The sequence below is a fragment of the Podarcis cretensis genome (assembly GCF_951804945.1).
Source record: "Podarcis cretensis genome assembly, chromosome: 8".
NCBI lineage: Eukaryota > Metazoa > Chordata > Lepidosauria > Squamata > Lacertidae > Podarcis > Podarcis cretensis.
In genome coordinates this window covers 36,986,641-36,999,940 of record NC_137177.1, presented here as the reverse complement: position 1 = coordinate 36,999,940, position 13,300 = coordinate 36,986,641, and the positions used below count along the sequence as shown (strand labels likewise).

Below are 13,300 nucleotides of genomic sequence, written 5' to 3'. Positions count from 1 at the left end.
TGCATTGTAGAGGGCTTCTCCCACAGGCACCTGGCTGGCCATTGTGAGAACAGGATGCTGGACTAGATGGGCTCTTAATTTTCACCGTGTGTCCTCCGAGGGCAAACCTGATCAGTCGATGAGGCAGGGTGGAGCCTTCTCTGTGGTGGCACCCCATTTAGAGAATGCTCCCTCTCCCTCCTGGTTGACTAGTGCTGAGGAGGAACCTGGGTGAAACGGGGGGGGGGGGGCGCTTTGCCTAATCACTAGGATGAGCCCAAGGGGCAAACGCTTCTCTCAGCTGCCTCAGTTGCTGCTTGTTTATGGTGCTTGGCTGCTCTCTCCTTTGGACATTTCTAATTATATTAATAACTTTGTACTAATATTAATAAATAATAGTACTTATATTCTTAGCACCTATTAATAATAATGTTGGGGTGTTAGGCTGCGACCGAGCAACCTCCACCTTTTATTTATAGCAACTATTATGTTACTAATTATAACCGCCGCTTGCGGCGCGTGTGTGTCTCAGACGGTTCCATGTCTCTCTCCCCCCCCCCCCCGCCTCTGTCCAGGATGGCGCGTGTGGGGAGGGGTCGTGCTTCCGCAGCCCCCCAACCCAGTCCGGTTCTCGGAGCTCCACCCGGCTAGCAGGGGAAGAAAGCAACTGCGCAGCCGCAGAGTGGCGAGCCTCTTAGCACGCCTCGGGCAACGAGACACATAGGCGGACTCTGTCCCCTGGGCAATCCAAGGAGAGGTCAGTCTACCACTTCACACGTCTATGGTCTGCAATTGGCGTCCGGGGGCTCACGCAGAGCCTAAACTTCCTGTAAGGAGCGGAAGCAGTGCTTGCCCGGGACTCTCTAGGACTATCGCCTTTCTTGGCTTTGTCCTGGGCGACGGCGCTGCCACTCCTTCCGCCCCGATAGCCGGCGCCGGGCAGAAGTTGCGTCATGGCAGAGGCTTGCGGCACAGGAAGTGTCCCCGTGCTAGGCAGCAGCGCCAGGCGGATGGAGGGGATCGGCGAAGCGGCGAGCGTCGTCGTGTTCGCTTGACTGGCTGAGCCGCTGGCCAGAGAGGGACCTCTTCGCCTTCGCCCTTCCTTCTGCGCATGTACAGAGCGCCTCTCCTGCTTCGTCTGAGGCTCCGGCGTTGCTGGTGCTCCTCGTCCTTCCCTGTCAGACCTTGGAGCGGCGGCGGCGGCGGGGCTGCTGCTTGTGAGGAGGGCGCACCTTCCGTTCCTGGACTGCCGGCCATGGCGAGGGTCCCCCTGCCGATGCCTCTGCCGGCTTCCGGGCCGGACCGTCAGTCGGCGCTGGTGGCGGCGGCGTCCGCGCTGCGCGAGGGCGGCCTGGTGGCGCTGCCCACCGACACGGTCTACGGCGTGGCCTGCCTGGCGCAGGACTCGCGGGCGCTGGGGGCCGTTTACCGCCTGAAGGGCCGCGCCGCCAGTAAGCCCCTCGCTATCTGCCTCGCCGACGTCGAGCACGTCTACAGGTGCGGCGGGGTCGGCGAAGGAGGTGGGGGTCTTGCAATGGGGGGGTGGCCCTCCCTCCGCCTCTCCTCCTCCTTCCTTCGGCGAAGCAGGGAAGTCGGTGGATAGGGCCCCCGGCCGCTTCTGCCCCTTCTGCTTGCCTTTGGCTGCGTGACAGAGGATGGGCTCGCCTTGTGCATACTTTCTCCTTCCCCTTTTGTAGGTACTGTAACGTTTGCGTGCCTGACAAGCTGCTGCAGGAACTCCTTCCTGGGCCAGTGACGCTGGTCCTGGAGCGCTCAGACACCCTCAACAAAGACTTGAACCCCTTCACCCCAGTGAGTCTTGGCTAGCAAGTTCTATAGAGACCCTTTTACCTTTTGGAGAGCTCCCAGTTTCCCAATAGGGTGCTTACCAGTTGGGTGTGCTCTTAGGTTGACATCAGAGTGGACCTTCCTCCATTCCAGGCTAAAAGGCAAATCTGATTGGTTGGGAATATTAGTGGAGATTTTAATTTTCCTCAGGATTATTTTTTTAAAAGCTATTGCTGGACTGCAAGTCTCAAGCTAAGCATGGCTACTTCTTTTCCTGTTTTAGTTTCACTTAGTTATGTGGCCTGGGAGGGGTGGCTGCATTCTGAGATGGGTGGGATAAAGGTGCAACAGATTCCTACTTCCTGTCCTATTCAAATGAGCAGGGGTGTATGTGGGTTGTTCTTCTCACAGTGCAGAGTGGGGAAATCTCCATACCAACCTGCCCACAAGATCTGCTAGGGATGCTCTTCATGACCTGGTGGTAGTAGTGGAGGCCTGACTACTTAGGATTTTCTCTGTGTCTGTGCATTAGGAAATTTGTTGATCCCCCTTTCTGTTGCCTAGCCTTTTTATATTCTTATTCCAGCAGGCATTTAATTTAGTGTGTTAAGGGGTTTCCTGTGTTTTGGTAGATGAACTTCTTGTCTTATTTGCTACACCTGCCCTCTTACTTTTTTTTTTTACTGAATTTAACTTGTGTTGGACTTCACTGTAAGCTATCCTGAATGCTGTTGTGCAGTGGAAAGTGGGGCATATACTGTATATGTATGCATGCTTTCATATACATGCATGTATAAATATCTTGCCTTTTAAAACTATATATACATAAAAGCTAAAAGTAAGTAGTGGTACTCATTCATCTCTTCCTCTCCCCCACCCTGCTTTTGTCACAGTTAGTTGGTGTCCGCATCCCCAGTCACTGGTTCATCAGGGAGCTGGCCAGGGAGTGTGCTGGCCCTCTGGCCTTAACAAGCGCAAACATCAGTCAGGGGGCGAGCTCCCTCACAGTCACGGTAAGGGCTGCTTGAAACCTGTAGGACGGGATGATAATGGAAGCCTGGGGGCTCTCCAAGTCCCCAGGGAAGGGCATTATGTTCCATTTTGTTTTAATTGGCTTGCTCCTCTCAGAGGGTAAAGCCACTGTGTGTCTAAGCAGGAGCTTATGGTACCCTTTTCTCTGTGGTTGTTGGCTATTAGCATCTTGTGGTGCACACTGGCTCAGGAGCCTGCTAAGCTCTTACGCTCTTCTTTTATATTTCAGGAGTTCCAAGAACTCTGGCCTCACCTGTCACTTGTAATTGATGGGGGCCCCACTGGGGACATCCATAGACCAGAGTCCCGCCTAGGCTCTACCGTGATTGACCTTTCTGTTCCTGGCAAGTTCAAGATCATCCGGGGAGGATGGTAAGCCTCACACAGCCTCCTCTCCACCTGAGTGGCATTTGTAGGCTGCAGAGTTGTCTTCCTCTGAATAGGATGGAACTATTTAGCCCTAGGACAGTGGTCCTTGGGGTGTGTGTGGTGGTGGTCCTAAAGGAGGCTGGCTCCTGCTGCAAATGATTCCAAGAAGCACACCTGCTTACTCCTGCAGGTGGAGTGCCTTGTGAATTGGGTCAAACCTCCTATTTTGACTTTGTATTTAACACACGGATGATGCTAAATTAGCTTTCAAGAATATTAAGCTGTAAACAATGCAGATCTTGTCCCCAGCATCTTACTCCTTCTTTTCTTTTCTGCAGTGCACTTATTCAGACCGTTGAGATCCTGGCAGTCAAGTATGGCCTGACAGCTGATCTGCCTATATGTGGTCAACTCACACAGTCTCTGGGCAAGTAGATGATGTGTGACATATCAGGAAGCTGTTTACAAGAGCCTTGTCCTGGAAAGTATAACTCTGCCCTTCTTGGGTGCAAAGGGAGCCTCCCCTCCTTTCCCAGTTGACATCTGTGACTCCAGAAGGATCTGGCCCTGCTGGGGGCGAAGTATTTTCTCCTTCCTGGCATTTCCTTTCAGATTTAGGGAGGGGCACACACTTTTGTGCCTAAGTATCCCTCCCTTTTAGGAAATCTGTCCTCTCTATCCCTTGAACACTTGGCCTGGAGGGGTTGAAGCATTTGAACAAGACAGTGCAGCTGACAATCATGGAGTGTATAGAAAAGCAGGAAGATGCATTCTGAGGGGCCCTGGTAGGTGGAGCTTGCCTGTGACCAGGGAGGACCAAACTGCCTTGAACCCAGCTCTACTGAAAACAGAGACCAGACCAGCCACTGACAGGCAAGCAACAGGCTGCGTTTTTGACCAATATCATTAAAATGGAAACCTAATGCATGTTAGCCTCCATGTTCTTTAGTATGCGGAAGGTGGGGAATTCTAAGACTGGGGGGAAATTACCTATTGGAGGGTGACATGCAGTATTGATAATCCTAGTGGTGTAGGATTAATGGTAAAATGAGAATCTAGCTCATTTTCCCCATGCAACCACTGTAGAGTTCACTTAGTAACTTTGCCTGAACTGCAGGCATGGGGCCCAAACAACACACTTGCTCGTCTTTTCAGCCCAGCCCAGCCCAGCCCAGCCCCCAAACTATTCATAGGATGGAGTACAGCACAACTCACTCCACAAAGTCTGCAACAAGCTATTAAGGAGCAGTCTCCATTTGAAGCAAACACCAAAACTCCACGCCCCATTAGGTCACTGGAGCATCACTTTTTCTGTTCTTGCTGCCTGTCTTGAAGGAATAAATGCCAACACCAGTGAGGTTCTTGTTTTATTGCAAGACTGGGTGCATTTCTGATCATTGGAATTCCAAAGACATAATACAGCATGTGGTTTCTGAGAACTTTCCTGCAAACACAAATTGTCTAGGTTTTGTTTTTTTAATAAGGGTAGGGCTCCATCAGGTTATGTTTGCTGGGAGCAGCAACAGGGTAGAGGTCTAAGTAGCAGTGGCAGCAGAGAAGGAATAAATATCCCTGGAACTGAATAGCAACAGGGATGTGCTGTTTAGTTTAGCACCTCCTGCAGAACTCAGATTTGAAATGAATTGTCCTCTTGGCTTGCAGCAGGCAAAGAGATTTATTCTTTTAAGGAAAGCTGAGGGCTTGGAGTGAGGAGGATTGCAAGAGCACTAGCCCAACTATATCTGCGGAGTTTTGCACAGTCGTATATCGGTGTGCTGCCCTGCAGGAGCACAGCAAACCTCTCAAGAGGTATTTCAACATGAAACGCAGCTCATCCCTCTTCACCCAGGTTCCAGAAACTTACAGCTCTGAGAGCAGCTTCCTCCACCTGAATGGTTACCAGCTTCTCTCTGGGTCTCTTCGTGCCCAGGAGAATCAACCTTCCACAGCTTTCTCACATGAGCCACTGCTCTTTTTCTTTGCTGTAGTGCTCTGCCCACCTACGGGTTAGTTCCAGGTACATGTCCGGCTGGTGGGGCAAGTAGTCCAAGTAGAGCCGGGTCAGGGTCTTCTTCGGCGTGGCCTTCTCGATCTGGGTGCCTTCGTGCCATTCATTGAAGGACGTGATGGAGACTATCTCCGGGCGCACCATGAGGGCGGCCTGCAGGGCCGTCTCATAGTACTTGCCGTTTACCCTGTTCCGTGTGTTGTGGTTGTTCCAGGGGCGGATGCTGGTGTCGATGTAACCAGGGCCCACGCTGGGGATGAAGAGGAGGTTGTTGGAGTCACAGAAGGCCTTGATGGCTTTCCAGTTCTGGTGGGAGGAGCCGTAGGAGAAGCCGTTGGAGGCAAAGTAGGTGTAGAGCCCGTCGTAGCCGGCGGAGAGGATGTCATGCTTGTGCCCCTCCTCCACCAGCAGGGCGATGAAGACGGCGTCATAGGGGGTGTTGCGGAGAGAGTGGGAGCCGGAAGGGGTGAGCAGGTTTGCCCATGCTTCGGGTGGCGTAAGGTACGAGTCATAAATATAAAATAAAGGCAGCCTCCGGCCCGTGCTGGTCTTGTATCTGTAGAAAGCATCATGTGTTCCGTACCTGCCAAGATAATAGGCTGTTTAATGCCCCACATTTGGCCTTATAAGTCCACAAGCAGCCTAGAGAAACTTGGTCCTGCTCTTAGCAGAGAAGGCAGGTTGCCTGGTTTTTCCCTGCTCTGAATGTTGCATCAGCACACTCTTCGCTTCCAGTTTCTCTGATTCCCTGTCTGCCAACAGATACCCAGTGAAAGCTGAGCTCTCCAGCACTGGGGTCCTTTGACAGGGAGCAAAGAGCAAATACTGAGCAAAGAGCCAGCTTCTCCCCCTTCCAGCCAGCCCAGCAGGCTGACTGCATCACCAGTATCTGAAGGTTTTTAGGTTTTCATATGCGGGCCATTTTTCTCCAGCCAAAAGAGCAGATTGCCACAAATTCAATAAGCATTTAAAACTTACAGTTTAAACACTCTTAATTTATTAAATAAGCAACGCTCACCTTCAGCCCTGTGTTCTTGGGTTTCACACAGGCAAAAGTGGCCCTTTGTTCTACCCAAGCCTCTCAAGGGTAGGAATGGCCTCTCCTATCTTTTTAACCCTTTGCTTTCCAAATTGGCCACTTTCTTGTCATTTGGACTCTGGCTGTTGTCATCTTTGGGCCTCTGAGTACTGTACTTACTTGTCTATGATATATTTCACATTGCTGTGCAGAGTGTTGTCGTCGCGCCCTTTATATGGCTGTATGTGGAAGGTGACCTGCAGAAAAGGAACACGGGGCAGCAGCAGTTGTGCAGCACCCCCAGCCACACAGTCAGTGGGCAGCAGCAACTGCAGGAGTAATCTCCCACCCCCACTCCCACCTACATTAGTCCTATCCCTTCACCACAACAGTTAAAAGTTGTTAAAGGAAGGTGGTGGACTCTCCTTCACTGGAGGTTTTTAAACAGAAGTTGGACAGCCACCTGCCATGTAAGATTCATTCTTTCCCTCCATTTTTGTTCCTTCTTATGTATCAAAATCAGTTTTGGGGGTGGAGAGAGAAAAGACTGAACTGTCACAGGCAGGCATGGCTCTGTAATACTACAGTCATACCTCGGGTTGAATGTGCTTCAGGTTGAGCACTTTCGGGTTGCGCTCCGCAGCAAGCCGGAAGTAACAGAGCGCATTACTTCCGGGTTTTGCCGCTCGCGCATGCGCAGACGCTCAAAATGATGTCACGCGCATGCGCAGAAGCGGCAAAACACCGCACACGCAGACGTGCCGTTGTGACTTATGTTCTATTCAGGATGTGAATGGGGCTCCGGAACGGATCCCGTTCGCATCCCGAGGTACCACTGTATTTTTATTCCATGAACTTCCAGATTTCGCCACCCCGTTACAAGGCTTCAAGCAGGGAGAAGCTAACCAATTAACAGGGACCCCCTGTAGTTCCCCTTTGCACTGTGGATGACTACTTATGAGTGGAACCCCCACCAACCCTGGCTGCCACATAGTTGGAAGCAGCTGTCATAAAACTCGCCTAATAGCCCCAAGCAGTGGCAACAACAGGCACCTGGATTGCGTATCTGTGTGCGGCGTCCAATATGAAGGGCACCAGGCTCTCAGAGGGTTCACCGTTGTCATCTGCTAGGCCAGGGGGGTACCAGGACAGAACCATGACTCCTGCAGAGACAGAGAGGATTGTGCCCACCTGCAGGAGCTAAGACTGCCTTCAGCATCTGGCTGCTTTACAATCTGAAGATGATGATGCCCCCCTTAAATATGGGTGCTGAAAGCCTGCTAGGCCAAAAAGATTGTCGAAACCATTGCACCTACCAGCCCCCACCCCTCAAAGAACTAACCTGCCCCTTCTTCACTTGATGCATAGAAACTATGGAACTCCCTCCCACAGGCTGCAGTGATGGCCACCAACTTGAATGGCTTTAAAAGAGGTTGAGACAAATTCAGGGAGAAGGTTATTGATTGCTAACCATGGAGGCATCACAGCTGGAGGCAAGCTATGCTTGCTTATAGCGGTTGTCCTGTATAGCAGTTGCCCCCAGATCCTGCTTGCAGTTTCCCACAGGCATATGATTGGCTCTTGTGAGAACAGAATATTTGGCTCTGACTCGGTAGGCTCTCTTTCCTGAACCCTTGTTCCGTGCCTGCCAATAGCAAGACATCTGGCCTCTGCAGCAAAAGTGGTGATGGGGGAGGAGCTGTCCAGGACAAGCCAGTGCTGAAATTTCATCTGAGGTCCAGATGCTGAAATTTCAGACTCCAGCCTCTTGGGGTTGCCTGGAAACCCCAGAGGAAAAAAAGAAAGGTCTTTGGCTTTGGATGCCGCTAGCGCAGATGGCATTTCCAACCCCCCCTCCCACCCGCCAAAGCTAGACGAGTTGCTGGCAGGGGAGGCTGTTATCCATCTCTGGGCTTCCCCTCTGTGGTATGAGGGACATTTTGCGGCCTTGGATGCTCCCAGAGATTTCAGCAGCCGCTGATTCAAGGGGCGACGAGGGGCTTTATGGGGCAGCTTCTGAGCGGGGCTCGGGGACTTGTAGGGTGCTCGGCCTCTCGATCGCCAGCCCGGCCAGTCTGCCACCCCTCCCCCGGCCTCCTTCCTCTCCGCACCCCTACCCCGCGGTCGGCTGGGGACGCGCCCTCACTGACCGATGGCGGCGGCGCGGAGCTGGCGCATGTGCTCCTCCAGGACTGCCGGGTCGCGGGAGCTGTAGGGCCCAAGGGCCGGGTAGAAGCTGGCTCCGATGTCCTCGGGGGGGCTGTGGCGGCCTTTCGGGTAGCTGGCCGAGATTTTGGGGTCCCAGTGGGGCACCATCACGTGGTCCCAGTGGAGGTAGCGGCTGTCGAAGCGCGGCGTCCCATACCACGTGTAGTAGAAGACGTGCAGCGAGGAGGAGACGGACGGGGCGTCCCGGTCGGGCGGGGGCTGCGCCCCGAGCGGGGGCGCGGGGGAGTCGGCTCGGGCGGGGGCCTCCTTGGCCTCTTTCTCCTCGGGCCAGGGCCCCGGGAAGCGGCGGCGCCGGGGGTCGTCGGGTGGGGGCTTGAGGGTGCGCAGCGCCAGGAGGGCGCCCAGGACGAAGAGCGCGCAGAGGAAGAGCGCCAGGCAGGCGCGGCGGCGCAGGCGCACCATCCCGGCCCCGAGCCCCAGCTGCTGCCGGCCCGGGCGGGCAGCCTCCCCGCTAACGGCCCAGGCGAGGCGCCGGCGCGGCACTTGGGCCCGTCTGCCTCCCGCCCTGCCCTCCCAGGCGGAAGAGCCCAACGGGCTGCAGGCCGGGCGACGCGCACTCTTCCCCCGCTCCCGGCCGTTGGATGGTACGGTCCATGCATAGGGGCGGGGGGAGGAGGCCGGCGTTAACCTCTCATTGTCCAGCCAGACTGCGCTGGGCCTGGGTCAAGGCACGGCAGCTCCTATTCCAGGCACGGGCGTCTTTTCTCACGAGGGAGAGGACTGGGCAGGCGGCGAGCCGCGGAAAGAAGGGCTGATGGCAGTTATTGCAGCGATGACCGAAATGTTGAACAGAGAGCTCCCCTGCACCAGGAAGGGTACCCGTTAGAACTGTATAAGCCATATTGGGCTGCTGTGCCCAGACCTAAGTCGCCAGAGGAGCCCAGCAAGCCTCTATCTGCCGTTGAGCCATCTAGCTCAGTCTTGGTGGTGCTGGCTGACAGGTGCTCCCTATCCCTACTTGGGTCTTCTGCATTCACGTGGGTGCGCTGCGAGAGAGAGAGAGAGAGAGAGAGAGGTGCAGCCTGCTCTTCTCAAGAACAGCAGGCGGTGTGAGGGTACATGCTTAAAAAAAAAAAAGCGGGGAAATGATAGCCCCAAGAAGAGGGCAAAACACAAGTGGAGGATTGCAAGTCGATTCTTCAGCTGGAGAGCTCCTCTGCCTTGGACAGTGCATTGACAGACCGCAGGATAGCAAATCTCTTGTTCCCAGAGGCGTAGCGTGGGGGAAGGGGGAGCCGTGGCCCCAGGCGCAGTTTTGAATGGGGGCGCAAACAGTCGCCCCCACAACAGGCTCCTTCATTGGAGCCTGGCTCCGTGCCAGAAGGAGCTGCGCCTTGGCTGCGGCGCTTGTGCCTGGTGCAGCTCCGCCCCCCAGATCAGGCCTGACCTGGGGGAGAAGAGCAGGAAAGTCGGCGACAATTCTGCCGTCCACCCACCTTGGCAGCTCCCCGCCCTACTCCTAACCCTGAACTGCGGCGCGTGGAGGGTGCCCTCCGCGCCCTTCGGGGGCGCGCCCCGCACACACACACTGGGTTGTGCCGGCATACGGTCCGACGCTGCCTGTTCCTTCTGGCACCACCTGAAGTCTGGTCCTAAAGCTCTAGCTGGTGCAGAATGCAGTGGCTGGATTGCTGGTGGGCAGTCAACTGACAGCATGTGTGACCCCTCTGCAAAAATATCAACACTGTCTGCCCATAGGTTCCAATTCTTTGCATGGTTATTCTTCAGCTTAGAGGAGCTTGAGGACCACTGGAACATTTATATCCCAGTTCAGTCACTGAGGAGCGCTGCTAGTTGCCTCCCCCCGTTAGTTGCCCCTACAAGAGACTAGAAGGGAGTGTCTTCGTGTAAGGAGGAGTTCCCTGTACTCCAGGGGTGATGAGATACTCTGAAGAAATATGACTTGCTTGGGCTGAGGAGGAGCAAGGTATCAGTCTGGGTCTTTCCAGGGATGAATTACAGGGTGTGGTGCTTGGGCTCAGCTGAATGAGTGCCCTGGCAGCCTTGCATTACATGCAAAGAACTGGAAATGCCAGTGGAGGAAAGCCAACTGGAGTTGGACTGCTGGGGGAGTCACACCCTATCGGTTTCCCTGCATGATATTGGAGAGAGCATCCTCTGCCAGATCTTGTGATACAGGTCTGCTGTAGTGGGAATCTTCTGCACAGGTCTCTCTCACCGGCCACTCCCTTTGAGGCTGGTGGCCAGGGAAACCTGAGCCTTACCACTGCCATTCTGTATGCGGTGGGGCTCTGTTCTGTTCTCACAAGGGAGTCCCTGCCAGATGAATGCCTGCTGGGTGGCGCTGTTGCTCATCCTCTGCCTACTCCATTGTTCTTCTAGTTCTGGACCTCAGTTTACATGATAAGCAGAGTTCACCGGATTAGTGGTTCCCAAACATTTCCAGGCTATTGCTTCCTTGGTTCCATAATTCCCCCCCCCCCAGTACCTACTACCCTACCCTATAAAAGCATTCAGAATAGTGGTTTGCACAAGCTGAAGAAATCAACAATGGAATCAAAGTTTAAAGCCGTAACAATTAGTTGCACATTTATTCAAAATCCAATTAAAACTATTTAGTTTAAATAATTCAATGAAGTTGATGAACTTGATCCAGTGATACCAGCTTTTCAAAGTCTAGTAGTCTTTAATATCCCCTTCCTCTTAAAAGCCCCTTAGGCAACCCACTTTGCCGCTGCACTAGACAAAAGACAGTAGATGCTGGTGGAGGCGTATCTTCCTGTTGGATGCAGTTTGGTAGATGGGCAGCAGATGGCACTTTACCACTGTGGGGAGAGAAGACAGGAAATAGCAAGTCCCCCCCCTCCCCAAAGTGCCAGGGATTCTGCTTGCCTCATGGAATGCCTTGCTGCCCCTCCATCCAGTGCTGTCCCGCAAGAGGCACATCAAGAAAATGTTCAACTCTTTCTAGAAGCGGAATATGGCCTTTCCATTTGCTGCATAACAGGAAGCAGGAAGGGGGCAAGCCTGAGACTTTCCTGACTAGTGAGAAACTTGTTAGCTCAGTTGGTTAGAGCGTGTTGCTGATAATGCCAAGGTTGCAGGTTCAATCCCTATATGGGCCACCTGCATATTCCTGCATTGCAGGGGGTTGGGACTACCTTCCAACTCTACAATTCTGTTGTTTAGTCGTTTAGTCATAGAATCATAGAATCATAGAGTTGGAAGAGACCACAAGGGCCATCGAGTCCAACCCCCTGCCAAGCAGGAAACACCATCAGAGCACTCCTGACATATGGTTGTCAAGCCTCTGCTTAAAGACCTCCAAAGAAGGAGACTCCACCACACTCCTTGGCAGCAAATTCCACTGTCGAACAGCTCTTACTGTCAGGAAGTTCTTCCTAATGTTTAGGTGGAATCTTCTTTCTTGTAGTTTGGAACCATTGCTCCGTGTCCGCTTCTCTGGAGCAGCAGAAAACAACCTTTCTCCCTCCTCTATGTGACATCTGTTACCGGAAAAATCTGAGGGCTCCCTTGGACAAAAAGTAAAGACACCAACCAGAGTAAATTGGAGCAAATCAGCAGCCTGTAGGCTTGGTCTTTACTGAAGAAAGACTGTCGCGACAGGGTGCTCCCCTCACTTGCAGGTGAGAGGAAAGACCCAGAAGAATAGTGTGCAAGGTCTTATAAAAACTTTTGAAATTCCCCTCCTCTAGGTCTAGCCCACCCCCAGAAACATCATGCATACATTACAGAAAGGAGGGGTTGAGGGAAGAGTTGTGGTGGTAACATCATGCATACATTACAGAAAGGAGGGGTTGAGGGAGGAGTTGGTGGTAACCTGAGTGTCTTGTCACCTGGCTGGTTCCTCCTTTCCCCCTCCCCATGAGTCACTTCCAGGAACTTCCAGGAGACAAAGGGGAGTTTGCAGTTTCCTGCCCCCTGAGGGAAGATCTGATCAGTGTCCTTTGTTTCAGTCCATGCTGAATCCACTCCCATATGCAAGTTCTTTGTGATCTTGATTGTCTTCTGTCTGGGACCATCAGGGTTGGCATAGCAACTGGGCAGGGCACCTGTGTATGTGCTGGGACGCTGAAGGGATTATGGCTGCCCTGTATCAAACCTGCCCCCTTCTGTAGTCCTTCCCTCATGGAGCAAAATAAAAGTGGAACAGTGCAAATCCAATGTATGGTTGATTTTCTATGAATTTATAACAGAAGCATAGCGCATGCAGTGCGTGAGTGTGAGTGTGTGTGAAGTTTGTACAAACAGAATGATTGGGGTGGGGGGGGTGTAGTAATGTTCACCCCCAACCGCTTGCCCCTCCCGTCTCCTGTCTCTGCTCTCCGGCCAGACTAGGACGCCCAGGGCAAGGTTGGCGGGCTAATTACTTTTTCCAAAACAGAACAAACACGACCCGGTAGGGCTGCCACCACTCCCTCTTGTCCAGGGGACCCAGAATCACAACCCAGGGAGAAGGCTGTGACCCGTTTAACCTGGCTGTCCCCCTGTTCCGCAAGCTGCATCCACAGACTTGCAGGCAGAAGTTCTACGGTAGAGTGTAACCAAGCGTGAGGCTAGGACTTAGCTATTCCCTCCGGAAAGGCACACAAACTAAAACAATTTCATTCTTAAAAGGTTTATTTTAAAAATAAGATAAAAAACATGCTAGAGTAGCAGGCACTCTTTTGAACGTTACTGATAAGAAAATAACAAAGGTACATAGTATAACTAGCTATACATACTCACAAGCTCTAACACACAATAGGATAGCTGAAATCTTTAGGACTCTGCAAGTTGAAGGCTTTTGAAGATCTCCATTTCAAAGGACGAAACGACGGCTATTAGGATGGAACAATAGAGCCGGGCATCTTTGCGAATTGCAGAGCGATGGCATAGACCGAAAGCAAAGAGCA

At 52.9% G+C, this 13,300-nt stretch overlaps 2 protein-coding genes across 2 annotated transcripts; one reads left to right on the top strand and one right to left on the bottom strand.

Moving 5' to 3' along the window:
* Positions 1-968: 968 nt before the first annotated feature.
* On the top strand, positions 969-4,095 carry YRDC (yrdC N6-threonylcarbamoyltransferase domain containing). The gene is made up of 5 exons (XM_079988476.1): positions 969-1,476; positions 1,677-1,791; positions 2,661-2,780; positions 3,029-3,171; positions 3,507-4,095. The coding sequence occupies exons 1-5, from the start codon at positions 1,091-1,093 to the stop codon at positions 3,601-3,603; spliced, it is 861 nt and encodes a 286-aa protein (XP_079844602.1). The 5' UTR covers positions 969-1,090; the 3' UTR covers positions 3,604-4,095.
* A 427-nt stretch (positions 4,096-4,522) lies between these two features.
* On the bottom strand, positions 4,523-8,825 carry MANEAL (mannosidase endo-alpha like; the record flags this gene model as incomplete). The annotated part of the gene is made up of 4 exons (XM_079988449.1): positions 4,523-5,759; positions 6,375-6,451; positions 7,248-7,357; positions 8,345-8,825. The coding sequence occupies 4 exons, from the start codon at positions 8,823-8,825 to the stop codon at positions 5,123-5,125; spliced, it is 1,305 nt and encodes a 434-aa protein (XP_079844575.1). The 3' UTR covers positions 4,523-5,122.
* Positions 8,826-13,300: the final 4,475 nt, after the last annotated feature.